The sequence below is a fragment of the Eurytemora carolleeae genome, unplaced genomic scaffold (assembly GCF_000591075.1).
Source record: "Eurytemora carolleeae unplaced genomic scaffold, Eaff_2.0 scaffold506, whole genome shotgun sequence".
Classification (NCBI taxonomy): Eukaryota; Metazoa; Arthropoda; class Copepoda; order Calanoida; family Temoridae; genus Eurytemora; species Eurytemora carolleeae.
In genome coordinates this window covers 128070-153885 of record NW_019396521.1, presented here as the reverse complement: position 1 = coordinate 153885, position 25816 = coordinate 128070, and the positions used below count along the sequence as shown (strand labels likewise).

Sequence of the window (25816 nt, the reverse complement as noted above, 5' to 3'; positions counted from 1 at the left end):
AGGAGGGAGGGGGGAGGTCCAAATATCGTTCTCTAGGAAATTACCCATAGTAATTTCGCAGCTGCCTTAGGTGTATAAAACACTAAATATATGAATAGAGATTCAACATTAGAAACTGTAAAACTATGCGAGAATTTCAATTAAGACTCGGTGAACTTTTATTGACTTAAAAAATCCCCGATAAAAAGTCCACAAATAGATTCGGGAAGTTTCTCAAGTTATAATATATATTAATAATCGTTGTTATGTTCTAATTTAAACTTCATAGATAATTACAACAACGATGTTATAAACAACGATTGTCAGAAATATTGGAAGAAGCTAATCATAACAATTGAATCGAATGATTTTGCACAAAATACTGAATTTTTAAGTTTAATGCAATACTAACATATTTACAAACTTCTATAAAAGTCTACAAAACAGAAAAAAACCAAGAAAAATGCGCTCGTTTATAAAAAAAATATACCAAAAGGTGAACGTGCGCGCCTGATAAACGCGCGAAATATTCTTACCATGTAATAGATAAACGTTTAAAATATCACAAAAGACTGCGTCAACAACAAAATATTTTAATAAAAAGAATTACCAAATATCTTCCTTAGCCAGGGGACGATTTAAAGCTTCATGAAAAGTGTCTGAGGTAAATAAATCCGTCAATTTTGGTTTAACTTCACTTTCATTCATCTCATCAGCCGCCATTTTTACACTGAGAGAGAGGACTGACAGTGTACACAGAACCGGTCCTAGAACTAGAGACCGATTCTTTAGTAAATTAACTTATTAGTCGGATTTAACGAAATCCATGATTTCCTTACCTAAAATCATAATAAACTTGGCTACGTGCAGATTGAACTTTGTTACTTTGCTCATTAGGGCTTATGAATCCATGATCATTTTTATTCATCATAGTTTGATTAATCTGACAGTGTAATTTTTACTTTGTACTTTAACTTTTGAACTTGCCCATGAAGAATAATACTGAAAACTCATTTTAGAAATCACAACGTCGTCTTTTCAGAGACAATCAACAGGAAATGAAAAATGTTCTAGAAAAAAAGTCTCAGCCTCTTCAGACACGGAAGGGGACTTTAAAAAGGTCCTTCCCTTGCACCGCTCTTTCTATATCGCATAATCGAACTGCAATGAACGGGGGTAGGAATCAGGGGCGTACGAGAGAGCATTTGTGTCATGGGAGGCACATTTTGAAGCGCACGTCAGCGCGCCAAAAAAAATTGTGCCTCCCCCCCCCCAATAGGCAACATTGNAAGAAATTTCGTTTATTAGTAAAAATATAATTTTTAATGATGCTGTGATTATTGATTTATGGTATTTTTATGGTGAACAAAACAAGTCCAGATGGGAGGGGGGCAAAAAAAATAAAAAAGGTATCAATATTTTTTCAAAAAAGGGGTTTTTAAGGGGGGGCATACTGTTGCCAAGGGGGGGACCCCAAAATTTTTTTTGTGCGCTTACGCTCGGAAATTGTGCCCCACCTAAACAAAATCCCTCGTACGCCCCTGAGTATACATTTACACTGAAGGCAGCATTGATTAACGCTCTAATGAAACTTTTTTAGTTAAGGTCAAAATTGAGATTTTAAAGTATTTCTTTCATACGATGTAATTATTCTTAAAAGGAATACATGCATGCATAATTTCAAGTGACCCTCAATTTATAAAGTGGCATGTCCGATGTACCTATGAAACCTTCAATTCTCCATCGTTTCTGAAGCAAAAAATGCACGAATCACTTTTGTAGAGAAACCTCAAATAAAAAAAATCAGTTTTCAAAATGGGAAACATGGATATTAAATGCAATACTTGATCAGTAAAAACTTTGAAGGGTATTGTTATGAATCAGAATATATTTTATTTCTTTTCTTTATCTTTCAGTATGGGTAAGTGCAATGAAATGCAATGTATAATGTAGATTGCCTGGGGAAGGAAAATGCAAGCAGAATATTAAAAGAGCCTTCCCCTCCCATGTGTGCACCCCCTAAGCCCGCCCCCCCCCCTCGAACGCCCCTGGTAGGAATAAAATTGGAAAAATTAAGGTAACTCTCCTTTTCATTACATAATATCAGAATTTATCGCGAAAGAAAAATCCTTGCCAATTTTCTAAAATTATTTCAATTTTAATCCTCGTGCAACATTGCAACCATTATAAAGTTTATTGGAATCCAAAATGAAGAAATTTTACCTGTAAAAATCGACGGTTGGATGGACTTGATTAAATCACAAAACATTTTATCTGATATATTTTCCTGCATTTTATCCTTTTGAGCAATTTGAGCAATGATAAAAACAAAGAGAGTGGACTATAGATCAGGCGCGCAACTAGAGGGGGGCCAGGCCCCCCCTAGCCTGATTAAGGGAGGGGCATGCCCCTCCCTTAAGAAGTCTTGCCCCTAAATATTTGAAATATTTGAAATATTAGAAATATTAGAAATATTAGAAATATTAGAAACATTAGAAATATATGAAAAATTTTCCGCTCTAACCAAATGTCTAGTTGCGCGCCTGCTATAGGTAGAGTGGAATTTACTCGAAAAAATGTAAATCGACCATTTTGTTTCCATACTGCAAGTGTACTTCACATATTTGTGCTATAAAACCTTTTGGGGAACATCATTTTATCCAAAAGTTTTCTTGAAAATTATTTGATTTTCTCTAAATCAATTCTCTGAAAGCCTGTCATACATTCCCGAGTTCATTTCACTGTTTTTTATTTCTTTGTGTGTCCGGTCATAACTCAGAAACCCCACGACCGATTTGCCTTAAATTTTTATCAAGGAACTTGGGGGAATCACGGGAAAATTCTAAGCTAGTAATCATGAGATTCTAAATGGAGTGGCTCCACTTGTATAGGGAAAAATAGCTAAAATCTTGATTTACGACCAAGCACGGTGCACAGGGCAATATTGATAAAATATTAGAATTAGTTTTAAAAAAATTGTAGCAAATATCCTAGCAATCCCCATATTTGTTAACCTGAGCATACCTAGATAAACATGAGCTAAGTAACATGATTAAAACCTGCATTGTGACTAGATTAACTACGTTTATATCTATCCATGTTAATCTTCTATATACGTACATTTAACTTAATTTACGCTGTAAACATAAATCTGTGGAGATAGCTTAACTACGTTATATCTATCCTCGCTAATATTATAAATACGAACATTAAACCCATTCAATGTACATAGATATATATATATATATATATATATACAACTCTGTCACGCCCATATTGGGACTGCTTAACTTTTTATATATAACAGCGCATAACTTGTAATTACACTGTTAAAGACCCTAATTCTAATCTAAATTGAAGAAATATACTAGGAAACTTAGTACTGATAACTACAAGTAAGTAATTGTTCTCTTGTTCTAAACCAATGAGTTGAAGATCGTGCCTTGAGTATTGACATTGATAGTTCATGGAATTGTAGCCCTGTGCATCTTGTCCTGTTTACGACATTGATCCATTAATTGCTATTGTCCGGTTGACAAAGCTATGAACTCTTGATTCATATCAATAGCTAACAAGATCGCGCCCAGCGGTAGTGGGATGGATAGTTCACGGGATTGTAGCCGTGTGGATTGTGTTCTGGGAGGGAGAGAACCCCCCGACGCCATGAGCCTCCAAACCTGCAGACAAGCGCCTCCCAGACTTTCTAGGCAGACCGAGCCTCCGATATGCAGTAACGAGCCTTCGCCATGCAGAACGAGCCTTTGCCATGCAGACCAAGCCTCCGCTTTGCAGTAAACAAGGCCTTCGCTACACAGAGGTACTTTTTAAAACTCTTGTTTCGTATGTATAATAAATTGTTTTTCAAAATTCTGTCGACATAGTGGCATTAGAGATTTCTCAAAAATGTTTTTATCAATTAGCATAAATAGAGCGCGCCTAATTATGACTAATAAAGTGGTATTTAAAACGTGAAACATGTTTTACAAGAAAAGGAAAATATTTAGAGAAAAAAATTTGAATTGAATTTAATTTCATCTTTTATAATCTTTGATTTAAGCAATACCTTTATTGTGGTTCAAATTAAATCTAGAAAATTTGTATCATTTATTTAAATCTTAACATTTTTCAAAAAACCATATTGTTTAAATCAAAGATTATAACAAAACAAACTAAGTTTACTCAAGAAATTTTTCTCCAAATATCTACCTTTCTGCGTAAGAAATGTTTAAAGTTTTAGTATAAATCTTATAAACCACTTTATGAGTTCATATATGTTTCTAATCATGACAATCAAAAAATATTTCCAATCTTTAGTAAAATTCTTATGCCACTACGCCAAAAAAAATTATTTGAATTTTTTATTACTCATAAAAACCATAGCAGAGGCACGGTCTGTATAACGGAGGCTTGGTCTGCATAGTTGAGGCTCGATCTGCCTAGCAAATCTGGGAGGCTCGTGTCTGCATAGTGGAGGCTCTAGGCGTCTGGGGGTTCCCTCCCTCGTCCTGGTTGAGACATTGATCAATTAATTGCTATTGTCTGGTTGACATAGCTACGAGCTCCCGATTCATATCAATAGCTAATGAGATCGCGCCCAGTGGTTTGGCGTTGATAGTTCACAGGATTGTAGCAGTGTGGATCGTGTCCTGTATGATATTCATAGCAGACGCGAGTTATATTTGGACTGATACAGTTCTGTTCAAAGTTTTAAGAGTAAGACATTTACTACATAATATCACGTTTTTGCTTTTTATCTTGAAGGGCAAATTTAGCAGATTTTTACCTTTATGGGAAAAAAATTGCAAAAATCGTAATTTAAGACCAAGCACGGTTAAACGGCGGGAGTAACTATAAGTATACTGGGCAAGGCCAGGAACTTCAGAAAGTACTAAAATAAAAGCAAAATTATCATGCTTAACAGTTTGAAAACGGAAGTTACCAAACGATGTCTATTATCAGTGTCTGTAATAAATAGTTTTCTTTACTCTTATCAGTCCTACTACATGTATGTTCATATAAACCTCATTTAACAAATTTTGTTTTTAATATTTTATTTTTAATCAATTGAATTTTTAAAATTTAACAATATCACAATGTACCACATGTATAAACATAAAGTTTCGTAGATCAAAACTTATTTAATTTTAGTTTTTAACATCTTTGAAAAAATACATAATTAAAGAAAGAAAATAAAAGAACTTGCAAGTTTTGGACTTTTTTGGGAACTTTTTACTAGCTCTTAAAACAGTTTTGGTCAAATAAATGTTATATCCTAAGCTCTAATTTTTGTTGTTGTAATACTTAACCGATTGGGCCCACATTTTTAAATTGGCAACTAACATGACCCCACGGAAAGAATTTATGGACGGTCTTTTGATTTAAAAAGTTTCCTGGGAAAAAATGTCGACAAAATTGTTACTAGAATATCTTTTTTTTGTAAAAACACGTAAATACCAGAAAATACCAGAAAATACCAGAAAATACCAGAAAATAAAAATAAATAAATAAGAATAAAATGCATAATAATAAATAAATTCGCAGTCAGTTAAAATTCTAAAACAGACTGCTGTAATTGAATACTATTGAACGATAAACCAAAAATGTGTTTTTTTCGAATTTGTCTCTGCATTTTTTCTTTATCAAGTATAGTGTAGATGCATCATGCATAATTGAACGAAGAAAACAATATAGAGAAGAAACTCTAAAGAGATGTGAATTCTGAGCAAAAGAAAATAGTTATAAATGTCCTAAAAGCCTAGCCTGAAAGGTCTCTTACGGAACTTACGGCGCATCAAAGAAGTTTTGTGTACGTGAGGGGCCAATTTCTGTGTAATAAAAACTGGTTAAAAAATCAACACGTAAAACATAGCCACTGGGCCAATGTTAACAATAAAAGAAGTACAGTACAATACAACCTTTAGTTCAGATTGTGCAGGGTGCAAGACTAGAACAGCACTTTATCAGAGAAGAGAAATTTTTGTGGTGATTACTCATGAACTGGTAATTAGTGACTCGAAAAAATGGCGCTGCAGTCTGCACTAATTCAATTGAACAATTTCAGGGTGTGTCGGGGTAATTTCAAGTGCACATCCCTCTTAAAGCTTTGTCTGATTAAATATGATTTGATATCATTGTTCATAATTTTCAAAAAGGATTATTTTTGATTGTGGTTTTTCAAACTTTTACTGCGCAATTCTACTGTAGGAAATGTTATATTTGCAAGGAAGGTCACTTGAAATGACACTTACAATCCCTTTAAAGACGACATTAAAAGCACATTAGACTGATGAGTTATCTCCGNTTAGAAACATTAGAAATATTAGAAACATTAGAAATATATGAAATATTTGAAATTTAACAAATATTAGAAATATTAGAAATATATATATTATTTTTATACTTTTCCCTTCAGACTAATAAACATTTAAAAATTAAAAAAGAGAGAGTTTATTGAGAATTATTACTTGAGAAATCAGCTTTGTTTTGAATCTAAATGTTCTTGTTAATATATATGTCAACCGACACTAAACTAAGAATTTTCAAGAACATTCCCGTGATTCTACCGAGATCCTCAATCAAAATCCGTCAAGAGGTTCATGAGTTATAATTAGACAAACTAACAGACAAAAGAGTAAATATCTATATATATATGAATTGGGGAACTTTTTAGGCCTAGGAGAATGTTCTTAGGATAGTTTTCAAATTCTAATTTAAATAACTTGACTTTTATAAAAAAAGTTTAGTTTCCATGCCAAGCTGGATATACTGCTAGCTAGTTAAAAATATGTAAAAACATGAAACTACTTATACTGGCATAACAGCAAAAACAATTCATTGTTGCCGAAAGAAAAAAATATTTATGAAAGATTTTTTAAAATTAATAAATACAATTTAAAGAATAATTACCTTTTTTTAATGAATCATACTGCTGCTGATCCCAAACCTGGTTAATCGCTATCTCCTGAAAACAAACAAAAAAATTTTAAATGTCCTGGAAAATATAGTTTTAAACTTTTAAATCACAGATAACTGTAGTAATAACATATTAATTTTTTGATGTATCTTCCATTTTAAAAATTAAGCCTATTTCAAACAATTTTTACTCCATAAATTCAGGATACGTATATTTATAGATATTAAAACTAGCGTAATTTCAAGTGCACATCCCTCTTAAAGCTTTGTCTGATTAAATATGATTTGATATCATTGTTCATAATTTTCAAAAAGGATTATTTTTGATTGTGGGTTTTCAAACTTTTACTGCGCAATTCTACTGTAGGAAATGTTATATTTGCAAGGAAGGTCACTTGAAATGACACTTACAATCCCTTTAAAGACGACATTAAAAGCACATTAGACTGATGAGTTATCTCCGTCTATTTTACAAACATTAGCCAAGGATCCTTCTTCTCCAATAGAATACCGATCTGTCACTTCCTTAAATAATTAGAAATCTTATTTTAAATTGTAACCTCTTAAAAAGATTCATTAAGTTTGCGTAAACTAATTTTATACTTTAATATGTAGATTGTTTGTAGATGAAATAAAAAAATGTACGAAAAAAATCTATTTATTTAGTAAAATTTGGTTTAAAAAAACATGAGACCTATAATTTAAATGATTCTTAAAAGCTTGATGCAAAATTTTTATATAATTCCCCATCCCCCCATTAAAACAGAACAACCTCCCATGATTAAACTATATCTAAGTTGGGCTATATAGGTTAAAATAGATGTAATATGTTTTTCGTTTTCGGAAAGACGGTATTAGAAGAAATCACCCACATTTTCTTTCCTACATGTAAAATTAAAAATAGCATCGGAGGAAGGAGGGGGTGCACGGGGGGGGGGCCAATACCTTTTCCCCTTTCCCTTGTCCTGATGATTTCAAGGCTAGATAAACAGCATAATCTCGTGTTTTTGACAGCTTTAAACCAGACATATCCAGCTCCTTGTACTTTCCAGCCATAAAACTAAAGAAAAGATTGAATAGTTAAATTTTGGAATAATATAGTCTACTTTCTTTTAATAAGATTTGTCACAAAGAATTCTTTAATTTGTGATTGTTGGAACTGATAAAGCTGTAGATTTTTAGAAATAATTTAGAACAAGTAAAAAAAAACTTAAGCAAAGTTTAGAAGTAAATGAAAAAAGAATATAAAGCGAATTCTAATGTATTCTGGTTTCTAAATTTTTCCTTTATGCTTCTGACGGAAGCCATTTAGCTGAAAATTTAAAATGAAGCAAAAAGTTACAAATTTATTTACAAATATTTCTCAAAATCTATTTTTCAATATCATATTTTAAAAGGTATCATTGTAAAATGTACAAATAGAAAAAGAGCTTCAGGTTAAAAAAAAGTCAAGAAAAAAGAGGAATCGAGAAGCTCTTGGATTAAATTCAAGCATACTAGAAAAATTTAAATATAAGCTAAGAAAAAAGCATAATAATTTACAATGTAAAAAGTTATCAAAATCAAGCTTTAATTACCAGTTTTATTCCAAAATTTAGAACTCCCTGTTACGGCCCTGCTATGAATTAATAATGTTTAAAAAACTTACTCGAATTTACTGAATATCTCGGGATTATGGAAAACATGAAGATGCAGATTCTAAAACAGCAAAAAAGTTTAATAGTGGTCAATTTAGATCAAACTTAAATTTTAAGAAACCGAGTTTTTGCCACAAATTCTAATTTTCTAGTTCTTATATCTTTGCAACCCATGTTGTAGAGGCATTTGATATTTAAACCTGTGAACTTTATTAGATAAATAATCTAAGTTTACAATGCAAGGATGTAGCTAGGAATTAGATAATTTTAGTGTGTGGCAAAACCTCTCTTCAATGAGATTAAATGATAATTTGATATATTAAATAATTAAAGTTTGAAATAAGTCCTCCCGTGAGAAAAAAATCAAACGATTGATAAAAAAAAATTTGTTACCGAACAAACAGATTCACTACTAGTAGTCCCTAGATCAAGATATCCTGTATAAATATCATATTCTTTAGTAGAAATATTTGAAATATTTGAAATATTAGAAATATTAGAAATATTAGAAATATTAGAAATATACCAATGTTTGATATTCAACACAATGCATACTTAGCTGAATGTATTTATATTTCAGTATGAAAGAGCTCTCGAGCTTTCAAATTAATTACAACTCATGAAGTTTTTTGTATGCGTTGATTTCATTGGTAAATACGTTTTTCACAGTATTTTTTACACCAATCAAAGACTGTACAATATTGTATAATTACAATTCACAATGAACTGCAATATCCATCTTTTCACAAAACCAAGGTTTATCAGAAAGAAAGGAATTGAGTCCCTACCACAAGCTCTAATTTTTTAAATACTAGATTTTTGCAACCTGATGGTGCAAACCTAAGATATTTCAAAATTTGGATTATTTAAATAACAGAATTCATAGTTTGAAATATCTAAAGTCATACGACATTTGGTTGTAGAGATAAATGAATTAGAAAATTTGAGCTTGTCATAAAAACTCAATTAACAATGGTAGTCAAGTTCAACGGGTGATCAGTTAAAATTTAGTTCACCAATTTTATTGATTGATGAAAAACATGGAACATGGGGAGGTTCGCATAAAGAAACCAAGTTTAAAATAAAGATGCAAGCACAAAAATTATTAACTTTTTTTCAAAAACTTTTAGTGCTTTACAATGCTTTTGGACATTGTCTACATTTTTTTTTGGAAAGGGGCGAAGAAATCAAGTTCTATGAAGGGAAAAAATCAAGTTCTATGAAGGGAAAAAAGCGAGTTCTATGAAGTGAAGAAATCAAGTTCTATGAAGGGAAAAAAACAAGTTCTATGAAGTGAAGAAATCAAGTTCTATGAAGTGAAAAAATCAAGTTCTATGAAGTGAAGAAATCAAGTTCTATGAAGGGAAAAAAGCGAGTTCTATGAAGTGAAGAAATCAAGTTCTATGAAGGGAAAAAAACAAGTTCTATGAAGGGAAGAAATCAAGTTCTATGAAGGGAAAAAAGCGAGTCATTTTCCTTAACATTTTAAATTCTAACCCATCGAAAGATATTTAAATATTTTGGTTGACCTTCTACAAAGTTTATAAGATTGTATATACTTGCTAAAAACCAAGGTTATAATGCTGCAAGGAAAGTTATTTCATCTTTTGTACTGCAGTGTACTTCTCTGATCGGTAATGTTAACACAAGACGGATGTCACACTCACAGCCTGACATGGATCCATCTTTCAAAAAAAATCAGTGAAACATTCTTGTCATAGGAAACTATTATCAAAATTAAATGCTTTTATCCTCCTCGGATCTAAATGAACACTGCTGCATCTATTCTTGTTTACAAATTATGTACGCAGAGTATATACGCAACTGCAATTAACTTTCCTTGCAGTATAACCTTACTAAAAACTAAGTTGGTTGAAATTAATCTGACATGTAAATTTACCTTTGACAATATTCAACCTATAGACGTTTTTCCTTTTAATCCATATTTCTTAGTAAATGAAATCCGAAAATAAAATTTTAATTTTTAATTTAATTCTAAACTATCTTGGAAACCCGGCTATGCAAAATTTGAGGCAAATCGGTCCAGGAGTTTATTAGTTATGATCTAACATCAGATTACTACTTTATATATAGATGAAAGAAATGCGGCAAAGTACAGTGCTCCTCTAAATTGTACTGGTATTACCTGGGCATAAAGTAGTACTGTACCCGCATAGGGTCCTCCACCCCATGTACACTGTAGAGGTAGTTCTGTACATGTTGCACACCTACAGTGTGTACCAGGACCAAACATGTACACTCTACAATGATATTATAATTTAACAAACTGTTTACATAGATTGTGTAACAAAATTATAAAGATTTATCGAAAACCAACGCGAAATCAAATCAAAGCAACATTGAAGAAAAGCTTATATAATTACAGGAAAGAGGCTGAAAGCCTAATAGCATTAATAAAATAATCATAAATTTAAATAAGATCTACGTAACACGCTTAAAACGTTATTTAAAAAAAACAATTAAAAACCCGTTATACTTTAATTGATTAATTTACAGTGTGAAAATTATATAAAATTTAGTTTGATAAAGCGAACAACGATGTAATATCGTTGTTTCTCGGTGACATTGTAAAACAATTTAAAATACCTGAGATATTTTGATAATGCTACAGTCATAGAGGAGAGTTTAATTACTAAATGAGCAGGTCCAAACCAACTAGATCCAATATCATGCATACCCTGGACATCAGGAATATCATTAATAAGAATATCATTAACAAGAACAAAATTCAAAATAACATCTTTAACAAGATTATCATTAACGAGAATAACATTAACAAAAATAACAATAACAATACTATACTTAACAATAATATCATTAACAAAAATGTCATTAAGAATAACATCATCAAGAATAACATCATTAACAAGAATATCATTAACAAGATTATCGTTAACGAGAATATCATTAACAAGAATATCATTAACAATAATATCATTAACATTACTATGCTTAACAATAATATCATTAACATGAATGGCATTAAGAAGAATATCATTAAGAAGAATATCAGTAACAAGAATATCAGTAACAATAATATCATTAACAATTATACCATTAACAATACAATACTTAACAATAATATCATTAACATGAATAGAATCAACAAGAATATCATTAACAAGAATATTATTGACAAGAATGAGAAGAATATCATTAACAAGAATAACAAAATATCACTAACAAGAATAACAAGAATATCATTAACAAGAATAGAAAGAATATCATTAACAAGAATATCATTAACATGAATAGAATCAACAAGAATATCATTAACAAGAATAACAAGAATATCATGTATGTCCTAACCAACAAGAATACATATTTATATATTTAGCTTGTTTTTTTATGTGTAAATTAAAAATTTGAAATGTTCAGATTGAAAACCAAGAATATTTTTGTTATTTAAGCTCAGACTGAGGTTTAAAGGGTAGCGTTATATATACCCTCACTAAATGCAGGGTCACTTATAACCGTGTCGAAAGTCACTCGAAGTGTAACTTTAATATTTTCCAAATTAAATTAAATTATTCTTATATTTTCATTCACTATCATCGAAAAACGATATTTATTGTGTTTAAACTAGTTTTAAGTAAAGAAAATTTAAGTTTTCAGTTTAGAAAAGCTAGAAACTTTTAACTATCTTATTAAAGTATTTTATCAGATCTATTTATCCTAATAAAAAAATAGTAGATTAAAAGTTAGCCTAGGCTAAAAATGAAATATTTTATTTTGCTTAAATTTGAAAAATGTTGTATTTATGATATAATAAGCTGAACAATGTAAGTCCTTAAAGGGACTGTGAAGGAAAAATGAAAGGGGGTATAGGATAAACCTGAGAATCTCAGGCGTTGAACGATACATATAAGACATGACACAGTTTAATAATAATTTCTCGAAACAGGAACATCAGACAGCTATGTATCGTTCATCGCCTGAGATTCTTAGGTTTCATCCTATACCCCCTTTCCTTTTTCCTTTACAGTCCCTTTAAAGAAAAATCTAAAAACATGCAGAAAGGCAATAACACATCTCACTAGAAGCAGATCCAATAATGTCCAAGAGCGATCCGCTCTTGGACATTATTGGATACAAGTTATAAACAAATTTGTGTGTTAAACAATGTTACAGAAAAAATTTGCATATAGTGAGCACTACGTAACCTTAAAGGGAGTGACTGGTTTTGTATGTTAGTTGAACTGAGAGTGCAGTATTATAGACAGCATTTTTATGATTTATTTGATACTTATAAAATGTTTTTACGTTCTACAACTGCTACATCGAAAATTCGCTTTCTAAAAAACACAAGGGGTGTTCATTCTGAAGGCTTGATCTCAAGATTCGATTTTTAAAAATTATTTAATATCATGGACAAAAACAGGTATTATATCTTTTATAAACTAATTTGGTGTTTAGTAATAGGTTAAAAAGATATAAATAACTCTTACGATAGAAAATAGGTAATTTTATTCAGTGTCTGTTTCTGCAATGTCCGATTCTTTCGAAACCTTTCCCGCAGATTTCCTTGACTTTCATTGCAAAGAAGACATTTGAGGAAATTTGAAGAAATTTCAAGAAATTGGAAGAAATCTGCGAAGAAATCTGCGAAGAAATTTGAAGAAATTTGAATAAATCTGCGAAGAAATTTATAAAACAACAACAATTTAACTCTTTTATTTCTTAACTCTTACTTTATGAGTAAGGCCCAGGTATTCTGCTGCCTCTTTTAATTGTTCAGTTATCAAGGATATACCACCTAAATTAGGATATTGATAGTAAAAATGATTTTCATAATAATCATAATTATTAGAATGATTCATCAGTTAATAGTTATCATTTCAGCATCTTTCTTCTATCAATTAGGTTTCTGACTTCTGTATATATACTTTGCTTGTCTGTCTGTTTGTTTCCAATAAACGTCAAAACAGCTGAACCGATCAGGCCCAAAGTTGTATCCAAAAGCTTTTGATTTTTGTGAAAATAAAAAATTTTTATTTAAAATTAAAAATCCGCGAACTTTTTTCATATTGTTTTTTACTGAACAAAGAGAAAATGCTCACAGATAGAGCCACAACTAAAAGTTAAAATATAGGATGGGCGCAAAGCGCCCTAAAAGCCTAGTGTCATTATATAGAAATACATTTACGAATATGTTCTTCTTTATTTTTTTCATTTTGTTATGTTTTCAAAATTGATCAAAAAGTAATTTAGTTCCTGTATGTGTATTGTGTATGCTACACACTTTTTTACTAACTTGAGTTCCTTAAAGTGTATACTTTATACTTTTTTATATAACTTGAGTTCCTGAAAGTGTATACTAAATACTTATTTACTGAAAGAGTATCCCATATATACTTAATTGTTTACTAACTTGAGTTCCTGTAAGTATATCCCATATACTTGTTTACTAACTTGAGTTCCTGAAAGTGTATCCCATATACTTGTTTACTAACTTGAGTTCCTGAAAGTGTATCCCATATACTTGTTTACTAACTTGAGTTCCTGAAAGTGTATCCCATATACTTGTTTGCAATAATAGTATCTGGCCAATAACCCAGTAGGCCCGGAGTTGGAAAAGTGTCCAAATCACTCCTGAAAAAAAAACAGATTAACCTAGGTTAAGCTAGCTCAGATTATAAATGCAAGTTCGCTTTGTTGCCTGCAAGTAAGCAGATTGAGTCGGCGACACTCATTTGGTTTTATACTGCTTATCATTGTATTGTACAATGGGACGCATACAATTGTGACATAGGAAGACGACTGTTAGAATTAAATAGTTATGATTTCAAATACTCCAATGAATTATGTCACCATTGTGTACACTGTACTTGTACACCCATTTAACCAAATAAGTTGCCTTGAAAGCTACTGGTAAAAAAGAAATTCTTTATAACAATGTCAAATACACACAAGATAAAACTGGTTATCCGTGTAAGCATGCACTGTACAATACGACCCATACAACTGTGGAAGACGACTGTTAGACTCAAGTTTGATTTTTTAGTGGTCCACTGAATGTCTAATGAGTGAACTTTAATCACAGCAATCATCTGGACTTTTTAATACTTATTACTCTGTGTTTTCATTTTAAAAACGATCGTTTGAAAAGCCGATCGTTTCGTTTTTGAATTTTTTTACGTCGTGAAGGAAACGATCAGTTTGATTTCCAGAAAAGTAAAACCTGCCCAATCCTAGCTACACGACATTTTATACACTGAATTGTTTACCTCAGAATATGAGAATACTGAGTAAGGAATTCTGCTTTAGGGTTTATCAGGCATTCATGACTATTTATATAGTTATCATATCTCGAGTCCCTTTATTCATAATCATGCATTAGAAGCATTCATTAATGATCATGCGTTGCAAGCTATCAGAAATTGCAAGCTAAAATCATGCATAACTTTTAAGATTTTTAAAGTATTCATAAAGAAAAGTTCTTACAGTTCATGCATTTCAAGCTATTTGATAGTTTTCATGAATTTTTAAGCTTTTCAATCATTTTTATGGGTTTTAAGTTCTTTGCTCATTTCTTTCTACTTTTAATTTGCACAAATTCTCAAAATATTTAATTATTTGCATGCATTTAAGTCACTTCAATTATGAATTGACCATCATTTTTGTGAACGATCAAAAAATTCGTTGACGATTGTGTAGTTCAGTCAAATTAACGAACGAAAGGTTCATTCACAGATATTTAAAAACGAAAATTTAGAACATTTAGTTTTCATGCATTTCAAGCTTTTGATTTATTGTTTTGCTTATTATTATTAGCTTTCTTTTGATTTGCCGAATTATTACTATTGCATGGTATCCCTGTATGCTATCCCGTACATGGATACAAATAAACATTTACCAGCTCCTGTCAATCTTGTCTCATTAGCTCTGAACACAACAAATTTAGAAAAATTTCGAAATTTCGAAATTTCGAAATTTTTTTATTTTTATTCTCACCTGTATTCAATACAGTCTTTTGGTAAATATTGAACAGAGTCAGGATGACAATATTTAATTTTACAGTTAGAGAGTTCAAACCTAAATACAATATTTAATTTTACAGTTAGAGAGTTCAAACCTAAATACAATATTTAACTTTTCAGTTAGAGAGTTCAAACCCAAATACAATATCAACCTTACAATATCACACTTTACAGTTATAGAGTTAAACCCTAAATACAATATTAAACTTTACAGTTAGAGAGTTCAAACCTACAATACAATACCACACTTTACAGTTATAGAGTTAAAACCTAAATACAATATTAAACTTTACAGTTATAGAGTTCAAACCTACAATACAATACCACACTTTACAGTTAGAGAGTTCAAACCTAAATACAATATCAAACTTTACAGTTATAGAGTTCAAACCTAAATACAATATCAACTTTACAGTTAGAGAGTTCAAACCTAAATACAATATTAAACTTTACAGTTAGAGAGTTCAAACCTAGATACAATTTTAAACTTTACAGTCAGAGAGTTCAAACCTACAATACAATATCGAACTTTTCAGTTAGAGAGTTCAAACCTAAATACCATATTAAAGTTTACAGTTATAGAGTTCAAACCTGAACAATATTAAACTTAACAGTTATAGAGTTCAAACCTAAATACAATGTTAAACTTTACAATTAGTTATATAGTTCAAACCTAAATTAAATATTAAACTTTTCAGTTAGAGAGTTCAAACCTACAATACAATATCAAACTTTACAGTTAGAGAGTTCAAACCTACAATACAATATCAAACTTTACAGTTAGAGAGTTCAAACCTACAATACAATATCAAACTTTACAGTTATAGAGTTCAAACCCAAAATAAAAACATTACATTATTTTGAAAAAATAAATCAAATTAGTTTTACTACCTAATAGCTTCCAAGCTAGAATCCACCAGTTCAGAAATGCTGTAAAAAAGTATATTTCGGTTTTGATTATTATGCTTTGATTTTCTTAAAGATTTGGAAATAAGTCAAAACTAGATTTTAGGCAGTTTATCAACTATATTCTTAGGAAAAAATGTATTAGGTTTGGGCCGGAGGAACACTGGACACTGAACACTGGACACTGGACACTGGACACTGGACACTGGACACTGAACACTGGACACTGACACTGAACACTGTACAATGTGCACTGGACACTGGACACTGGACACTGGACACTGGACACTGAACACTGAACACTGAACACTGAACAATGTGCACTAAACACTTGACAAGAAACACTTGACACCAAACACTGTACACTGGAGAGTGCCACATTGTACACAAAACACTAGATTTCTTATGCGCCAAACGTCATATATATCTTGTTTTTATTTTGTACCCCCTTACCTCCCTCCTATCCTTTTTTTCTTATTATACACTACAGGGTGTCCCAAGAAACATGGAAATTGAGAGACGACTTGAATATTGTCTTTGATTCCCGATAATTTGTAAACGTCATAAAGTAAATGAAAAATCTGCCTTCTTTGCATATTTAAAATTGACGGAGATATGTTAAACATTTGAACATTTTTGTTAATTCTTACTTAACTGAAATCGGAACAAATTTCCTAATATCTCCGTCAATATTGAAGGTGAAGAAAAAGTAGATCACATTTTGGAAATCCCGAGAGCTGTAGTTTTCGGTGTTAAATGTTTTTTAGTCTACAAAATCATATTTACGAAATAATCAAAGATATAGAAGTCATCATTTAATTCCCATGTTTATTGAGATACCCTGTAGCTAAGTTTTTTTAGATCATATTCGAAAACTATTTTACCTAAAAATCCAGTTCCCTTGTCTAGATAGAAGACGACAGCTCTGCGCTTCTCTGAGCTCTGGTCTGTATGCTCCACTAGTGTTTTCAAAACATCAGCTTTAGCTTCAACTAATTCTCTCTCCCTAAATAAATAATATTTTAATAAAAAGGATGTTAAAAAACTTTTTTCTCAGAGGCGTCTTTAGGATGTTAGGACTACGTGATTAAAAAATTATCGGATTTGGTCAACCTGCTCTGGATAAATGCTCTTTTTCACTTTGCCTACGTTCAAAAAAACATTTTCAAAGCTAAGAATGGTCCAGAACTGGCATAAAATGACAAAAATCTATTTAAAGGTGTTCAATATAAGCCTAAAACTCTTAAAAGCTTTGTTAGTTTACAGAATACAAGTTCAGGGTGGAGCTAATATAACCAAACACCAATTTGGAGGACACTGTAGCCCACCATTTCCAGGTTAATGCACTGTTCTCCTTCAACAAGGAGAACAGCTGCCGGGGACCATTACTGTAAGCTTATAGGACCATATTTTACCTAACCTGGTCCTTGAAGGCCCACCTTGCTTGCAGGACAAACTTGTCAGCCACCGATGCCAGCCTCTCATGCTGTCAGCAATAGTTTTAAACAAACTTTGGTTTAAACTTGACATTTTCCATGAAGTTTAACTATGCCCAGTCTTTAATTGAGAGTGATTGGGGCATAATAAAAAGAAGGCTGCAAAGAAGAAATGACAAAATCTCTGTCAACTGAAGTACAGTAAGGTGAGAAAAAGCTCTTCTGCGTAGGCTAATCAGTAGCATCCCCAAGAGTGAAATAGCATTTATTTAGAGCAGGGTTTACAAAATCCATTTAATTTCATTTTTCACATAGTCCCAAGACCCTAGAGTCATTGTGATATTAATTTCCTTCTGATTGGGTAAAATTTAAGAGAAAAAAATGTGAAGTGGTTTTTTTTTAACACCCTTTAGCTGGAAACTCTTGTGATGGATACTATTAATAATCCCGTTTACTTGAACTCTATACCCAAACAACCAATGAGAGATCTCTCATTGATTGCTCGCAAAATTCCCGCCTTCTTCTTGCTTTTCGGTTTCTGAAAACGAAACTCTGATTGGTCAAATTTTAGACACTTTCCTAGATATAAAATAACGATTAAATTAATCTGCAGATTAACAAAAAAAGGAATTTAGCATTGATCTCTATACCAAAAATACAAGAGTTTTCAGATCAGATCATATTTGTAACGAAGTTGAACTGTAACAGATGTTGATTGAGGGAAGCATCAAATAAGTTTAAATAATTAAAAAAAAACATTAAATGTCTATAAATGATTTTGATATCTGAGACAACTGTAAGAAAAGTTGTTTCTCTCCTATTCTCGAGCCCAGAGATTCTATAATTCCCTCTCATGAATCTTGAATCATGCTTCCTAAAAACTTACCTTAACACTCTCTGCCTGTCCTCCCATTGTGATATATCCAGAGGAATAATCACCGCTTTACCCGTATCAGTGTCCAGAGTACCAAACTCAAACCTTGAAAACAAAATTAATTTTTTAGCAACTTTAGGAGACTGACGTAGTGAAAGTGATGTCGATAAAAACGTCACCCTTGAAACCTTTTTTTTGGAAAAAAATATGGTGATCACCTTTTTTTCTGTCTGAAAATTGATTATTTTCAAAACTTTCGAAAAATCGACCCCTTTTGAGAAAAAAGACCAACAACACCCACAACACCAACTATATCAACAGTAACAACAAAAGTAGTTTATTTATACTACCTCTGTTGTTGAAGTGTATTGTTGCAAGGATGGAGTTCGACCCTATTCCCTGCCGGTGAGCCCAGGCTAGTCAAACATCCTCCTCCAGTACTCCAGCTCAGCTGACCGTTCACATTGTATCCCCATCTTCCTAATTATTCACATTGTATCCCCATCTTCCTAATTATTCACATTGTATCCCCATCTTCCTAATTATTCACATTGTATCCCCATCTTCCTAATTATTCACATTGTATCCCCATCTTCCTAATTATTCACATTGTATCCCCATCTTCCTAATTATTCACATTGTATCCCATTCTTCATAATTATTCACATTGTATCCCCGTCTTCCTAATTATTCACATTGTATCCCATTCTTCATAATTATTCACATTGTATCCCCATCTTCCTAATTATTCACATTGTATCCCCATCTTCCAAATTATTCACATTGTATCCCCATCTTCCTAATTATTCACATTGTATCCCCATCTTCCTAATTATTCACATTGTATCCCCATCTTCATAATTATTCACATTGTATCCCCATTCAATTTAGTTATGGGTATTAGTTGTCTGTTTTTACTTTTTCATTCCACACGCATGCGACGTCAAAAAGTATGAAAGGAAAGTCATAGCTTGCTTTGTTGAATAACTGTCCGGTCATTTTTGATATTTCATTGTTATGACAGCAATTTACTAAATTGTGTTTATGTATGTTAATTGTTTATACCTTCACTGCAATCTTTAATCACTGCTTGAGCTATATTGGTAGTTGCTTCTCCCCTTCCTGGTTCAAGGCACCTGCAGGTAAACAATGATTACTCGCCTCGAACTTTAAATTACTGATTCTAATATATTTGCACCCTCACCTTTAAACCTTTGATTTTAAAGAATGAATTTTGCTTAATCAAGTTGTCAATGATAGAGCAATTAGATATTTTCCCCAGCAGGTTTAAAAGATATAGAAAGTATTTTAGCATTTTTTAAAGACTAGCAAATTTTACAAAAAAATGGTTTAACCAATTTATTTATTTTAAATGTTAAAAATGTAAAAAATAATAATTAATCCTGCACAAAAATTAATTTTCCATTTCACTGAATGTAAAATGAATTACTGTTTTGATTCCATATTGACGATCTGAAAATTAGGAGCTCCCCAGTCTGGTATTCGCCACGTAGAACCAGGATTACTAAAATATATTATATATCATCGAAGGAGTGACTAAACTAGTATCAAAATTACTGTGAATCTGAGGAATTCACCAAATTATCATTTTCTTTAAAAGTGCAATTGAACATCACAGATCAGAGAGATAAGAGAAGAAAAGACATTTTTGAATTTTAATCTCTTGATAGTATAGTATAGCGGCAACTTCCCCAGGGTTAGGTTACGCCTTCTAAAGCGCCTTGGACTGCACGGGGAGCTCGAACGCTGCGGCTAGTATGAGCTGGGGGAGTGCGAGCGCTTCGGCTAGGATGAACTAAGGGGTAGAGCACTGCGGCTAGTTCAGACTTGGGATTGAAGTTGCTGCTTGGGAAATTGTACTTTTGAAAAGTTGCCGCTTGAGAGAATACCCTTGGGAAGTTGCCGCTTGGGAAAAAGCCTTGGGAATGCAACTTTTATGTACCTGTTTTGTAAAACCTCTTCTTATCCCTCAACTTCTCAAAATGAGTTTTTGCTTAAATTTTCTAACAGGGTCAAAATTTGGTATAATAGTTTAAAAATAAAAGTATTACCAGAATTACATATTCTAAACATTTACTTTTCTTACACTATGCTAAACTTTGACTACGAACAGAAAATATATGCAAAAAACGAACCAAAGACGATCCAAAACAAGCGTATTATATAACCATCGTTTCTATATAGTTTCCCATTTGTTTTAGGATAAATATATTGCTAAGTTCGATAAAAGCAAACTTTAACAGAAAACTGTTTGAGCATTTGGAAGTCATGTTAAAAGATTTTAAAAAACGATTAACAACACAAATCAAAATTAAGCCAGGATTGAGGATAAGTTCAAGGAAAGAGCTGAGCAAAAACAAAAGCTTTGGAGGCAAATTTAAAATTAAAATTGGAAAATAAAGTGAAAAAAAAGTGTTGGCTGTGAAAGCCCTAAAAATAGTATTATTACATTTCATTTCATAGTCTTGAAATAATTTTTGTTCATAATTTGACCGAATTTTTTTTTCTAGGGCTAAATTGTAATTTAAAAAATCAACTAAATATTTTTACTGTTTCCGCACTGTAAAATCCAAGACTAAATTTTCCTTGTTGTTTCCAAATATAACTTCTGTTTTTTCCAATCATACTTTTAATCTTGTAATGTAACAATAAATACCTTTTAAGGCTACATTGTGTGGTAGCTGCCACACCGTTATACTGAGACAGACATTTTCTCCAAGGAAAATCATTTNACCCACGTACGCAGGAAGAGCCTTTGATATTTTAGTTTTAACAATCTTAAATTAAAAGCTTGCGATTGCTCTCACGCAAATATCATTGAGAATTTTGCCAAATACTTTTAACTTCTAGTGAGATAGTGAGAATTAGTTAGGGTAAATCAAAGGCCAAGTAAAGTCTACCTGAACAAATATCAGTTTGAGACATCTACCTTAACAAATATCAGTTTGGGACATCTACCTAAACACATATCAGTTTGGGAAATCTACCTAAACACATATCAGTTTGGGACATCTACCTAAACAAATATCAGTTTGGGACATCTTCCAAAACAAATATCAGTTTGGAACATCTTTCAAAACACATATCAGTTTGGGACATCTACCTAAACACATATCAGTTTGGAACATCTTTCAAAACACATATCAGTTTGGGACATCTAACTTAACAAATATCAGTTTGGAACATCTTCCAAAACAAATATCAGTTTGGGACATCTTCCTAAACAAATATCAGTATGGGACATCTACCAAAACTAATATTAGCTTGGGACATCTACCTAAACACATATCAGTTTTGGACATCTACCTAAACACATATGAGTTTGGGACATATACCTAAACACATATCAGTTTGGGACATCTACCTAAACACATATGAGTTTGGGACATCTACCTAAACAAATATCAACTTGGGACATCTACCTGTACATAAAAAAATTGATGTTATTCCGCAGTTGTTTTACTTTCATATCGGAAATACGGATTTTATTAAAATAAAATTATTAACGCTAAGCAATAAAAATCGTCAACTTTAGAAAGAATAATATTCAAAAGGATACAAAAATATCATAATTTCTTTTTCAATCTGTAAAAATGGAAATTTTATCCTGAGTAATTCGAGCAATAAAGTTTTTTAAAATTGAAAAAAAATAATTTTACATCAGATAAAAGAAATAAAAGTAAAAATGTATGAAATAAAGAAACGATATCTGAGGAAATTTTATTTATTTCAAATGAAAATATTTTGATAAAATCATTAAATCCATATTTACTGGTTGAGTTGAGTTTACAGACTATAAAATACTTTGATTGAGTATCTACAAAGGATCTATTAAACTGCTAAATTCTATTTGAGTTTAGAACATTGGGATTTTAAATTAGACATTAGACAAAAGGATGTAAAAGTTGTTGTAATTGTGAACTTAGTAAAATTTCTGTTTTGAGTTTTGACCAATCAGAGTCTAATTTGAAGTCAAATTGCAATATCTTTAAGCTTTTATTTTTTTTTGGGGGGGGGGGTTATATCAGAATATTTTAGAATAAATAAGATTTAGAGGGGATGGGCTTCTATAAATGTAAGAGAGTGATATGTAGTTTAAAATGTAGAGCTCGTATAGCGTTGTGAGAGGAACTCTTTCTTGGTTTAGAGAAATGAAATTATCTCTACTCACCCATATTCGTAATTCTATTTGAGATTTGATCCTAGGGCCGAGCTGGAACAGATCTGGATATCCCTCTGCATTTTTCACAGATTCACGGAAACTTAATCTTTTCCAAAACAAATCAAAATGCGTCAAAACACTTTGAACACTCGAATCAGTGGCGTATTCAGGGGAGGGGGGCTATGGGGGCTAAGCCCCCCCTGGACCAATGAAATCTATTGATTTCAGGGTGTTTTCAGGCCCCGATGGGTGCTGAGCCCCCCATAGAAAGATAAAAAAATTTAAGTAAAACACAAAATGGCAAATTCTAATTTAATTAATCAGAGGTTTTTTCAGGATGGAAATCCAATGTTTTGTGTAGCTGGGATAGTTAATATCCTATGCATGTTTTATTAATTAGGATCAACATTGCAACTCGCTTCGTAGTTAACCCAAGTTTAGAGTTCATGAATAATTATATTAAATTACTAAAAAAGCTAAAACTATTGTAAAAATATCAGCTGCAAAAGATTAAAAACGATTTTTTGTTTGTTTTAATGGATTCCTATTGGTGAGACTCTCGAGTCTGTCTATTAATAATGCTGCTTTACTCAAATCTGCTTCCTAAAAATAGCAATGTGCTATGAGCTCCAAATCTGCTTCCTAAAGTTAGGATTGTGCTAACAGCTCCAAATATGCTTCTAAAAAACAGGAAAATGCGCGCTTTCAGCTCCAAAAAGGAATTGAAAACAAACCAAATAAACCTAATTACTTTTTTATTGCCACTGCATGCATGAGCGAAAAAATTTAGAAAAATAGAAAATATTTTAATAATTAAGAATTTTTAAAAAATTCTTTATGTTATATAAAGTGAGGGAAAAGAATATTAAAAAAAGATTTGGATACATACTTGAGTAACTGCTGATGAAAACCCAGAAAAGTTGTTTGAGCCTGTTCATAGGATTTGTCAGTTTTTAGTTATCACAGTTTAAAGTAGTTTAAAAATACAACTAAATTGTAATTTTTATTTTTGTTCTTTTCTGTGCAATTATCTTTTTCATATTTCCAAAACAAAATGGAACAATCTCATTGTTATAAAAATCGTGAAACAAAAGCAAAAATGTGATATCACATGTTTGTATCTAATCCTAATATTTTATCAAGTGTACAATTCAGAAAATTTTTAATCCTGCATAAAATTGTATTTAGTCAATTTTAACGTTCAGCTCTTGGGTAATTGTTAAAGAAGTTCTTTTTAAACATGGATCCAAGAATTAATAGTAGAGAAATGTCTCTCAGGTATGGAAGACATTTAGAATTAATCGCAATTGTGAACTGTGTCATTTTTGTCGATTCTTTAATCCTTTATATGTCAAACCACATTTTTATTTTATAATTCGTAATCAGATAGTTTTAGCTACTCATGATACTCAAAAATTTTAAATTTTTCTCAGACATTTTATCCCTCTGTTTTTCTTTTTTTTTTAACTAATAAGATGCGCCGCTCCCACCTTTGTGCTTGTGAAAAATGTCAAATTTTTTTAAATGTTTAAAAACTGATTATTTCCTTGATTAAATCGGTAAAGCTCCATTACGGAAAAGATGGCGGCAAACGCACAGAAGGCCAAAAATATTTTCTGTCCTCCACGGACATTCATCTGAAAATACCAGAATATTTTGTAAAACTTTAGTGTAATTTATTACTCATAATTATTTATTGTTAAATTGTATTATAGACCTATATATTAAGTGATTATTATGCTATAATTTTATATAAGCTGTGCTATAAAGTTTCAATGGTTCCCGGATTTTCTCCAAAAAATGTAGAATACTTCCTGAAATTTGTTAAATCTAATATCTGTAGAAATAACCTTTACATGAAGCAAGCACCCTAACATTTCAAAAATAATTTATAACAATTGCTTGGACACGACGTATTATGAAGATTTTAAACTTCAATTTTCTCTGTATCTATCTGTATCTTAGATTATGAAGCTCTGGGCTAAATGTAATCTAAAAACGCTTGAACCTTCTCGATAACAGCGTCCAAAATAATAGTGTTATTCTTCTTCCCTGGTTATAAATAGTTATAATTAAAACTTTAAATATTTGGAAATAGGTGAAAAAAAGACTGGGCCAAATCAGCTGACATTTTAGGGAACACCCATGGGGTGGGTGGGGTGTGAAAAAGGCTATTTTTTTTGTTGAAAATTTTAGAACTGACTCTGAATAATAGTATAAACCTGGGCAACACCGGACACTCCTGCTAGGGATTTATTTTTTACACATGGTTACCCACGTACGCAGGAAGAGACTTTGATGATCAGCTAGATATTTTAGTTTTAACAATCTTAAATTAAAAGCTTGCGATTGCTCTCACGCAAATATCATTGAGAATTTTGCCAAATACTTTTAACTTCTAGTGAGATAGTGAGAATTAGTTAGGGTAAATCAAAGGCCAAGTAAAGTCTTGAAAATCGATGCAACTTTTTTGAAAGAAAATATCAAAAAAAAATTATTTAAAAAGTTGAATAATTCTTAAAGAATTCTTTTTTATGTGAATAAAAATACATATTAAGATGTCACTTCACTCAAGTACACGTACCATGGTCTATATTATAATATTATTTTACGATAAATGTAACTTTTTTATCCACCTTTTTATTGAAGTATGTAAAAACCTAACTCTTCTTGATGCTTGAATTGTGTACACGATCAATGTGAAATATGACTTTTGTACTTTCTGACCCCAGTTTACAGGGGTAAATATAAAAACATACGTATATACTGAATATACTTGGCTTTTAGGAAGAATGATCGCCTTCTCTCTTTTTAAAATTCAATCTAAATGTTGCTCTCCAATACGTGATTTTTTAAATTTACTTTTAAAATTAATAATTTAAAATCAA

The 25816-nt window shown here is 31.4% G+C and overlaps 2 protein-coding genes and 1 long non-coding RNA gene across 4 annotated transcripts in view; all 3 read right to left on the bottom strand.

The window, feature by feature from the left end:
• LOC111704808 (ubiquitin carboxyl-terminal hydrolase 4) overlaps positions 1 to 2249 on the bottom strand; it is a 4124-nt gene extending 1875 nt beyond the window's left edge. The window contains exons 1-2 of one of the 2 annotated variants that reach the window (XM_023477157.1): positions 2203 to 2249; positions 590 to 752 (exon numbers count right to left, since the gene is read on the bottom strand). In XM_023477157.1, coding sequence (XP_023332925.1) covers positions 590 to 752; positions 2203 to 2248 — 209 coding nt within the window. In that variant the 5' untranslated portion in view covers position 2249. Of the gene's footprint in view, positions 1 to 589; positions 753 to 818; positions 889 to 2202 lie in introns of those variants that run through there. The other variant, XM_023477156.1, reaches the window with a different exon arrangement.
• A 4586-nt stretch (positions 2250 to 6835) lies between these two features.
• On the bottom strand, positions 6836 to 25652 carry LOC111704802 (uncharacterized). The gene is made up of 22 exons (XM_023477151.1): positions 25565 to 25652; positions 24475 to 24565; positions 23818 to 23858; positions 23473 to 23531; positions 22938 to 23034; positions 22176 to 22188; positions 21423 to 21495; positions 20196 to 20270; positions 19811 to 19881; positions 19096 to 19225; positions 18758 to 18850; positions 17320 to 17441; positions 16421 to 16459; positions 16288 to 16324; positions 15504 to 15584; positions 15366 to 15434; positions 14777 to 14866; positions 14044 to 14141; positions 13241 to 13305; positions 11136 to 11227; positions 10675 to 10789; positions 6836 to 6940 (listed from the first exon to the last, which is right to left on the bottom strand). Exons 2-22 carry the CDS (start codon positions 24563 to 24565, stop codon positions 6857 to 6859), a joined length of 1635 nt encoding a protein of 544 aa, XP_023332919.1. The 5' UTR covers positions 25565 to 25652; the 3' UTR covers positions 6836 to 6856.
• LOC111704806 (uncharacterized) lies at positions 7164 to 8995 on the bottom strand. Its single transcript, XR_002765884.1, has 4 exons — positions 8922 to 8995; positions 8540 to 8589; positions 7837 to 7951; positions 7164 to 7416 (listed from the first exon to the last, which is right to left on the bottom strand). It is a non-coding gene; the product is annotated as an uncharacterized LOC111704806 (long non-coding RNA).
• Positions 25653 to 25816: the final 164 nt, after the last annotated feature.

Coding starts and splice junctions, on each gene's coding strand:
- LOC111704802 (XM_023477151.1), bottom strand. CDS start 24,565: ATGAATGTCCGTGGAGGACAGAAAATATTTTTGGCCTTCTGTGCGTTT. Junction 23,532..23,817: donor TTTCATCAGCAGTTACTCAA/GTATGTATCCAA, acceptor TGCTATTTTTAG/GAAGCAGATTTGAGTAAAGC. Junction 14,142..14,776: donor CAGTATTCTCATATTCTGAG/GTAAACAATTCA, acceptor TTTTTTTTTCAG/GAGTGATTTGGACACTTTTC.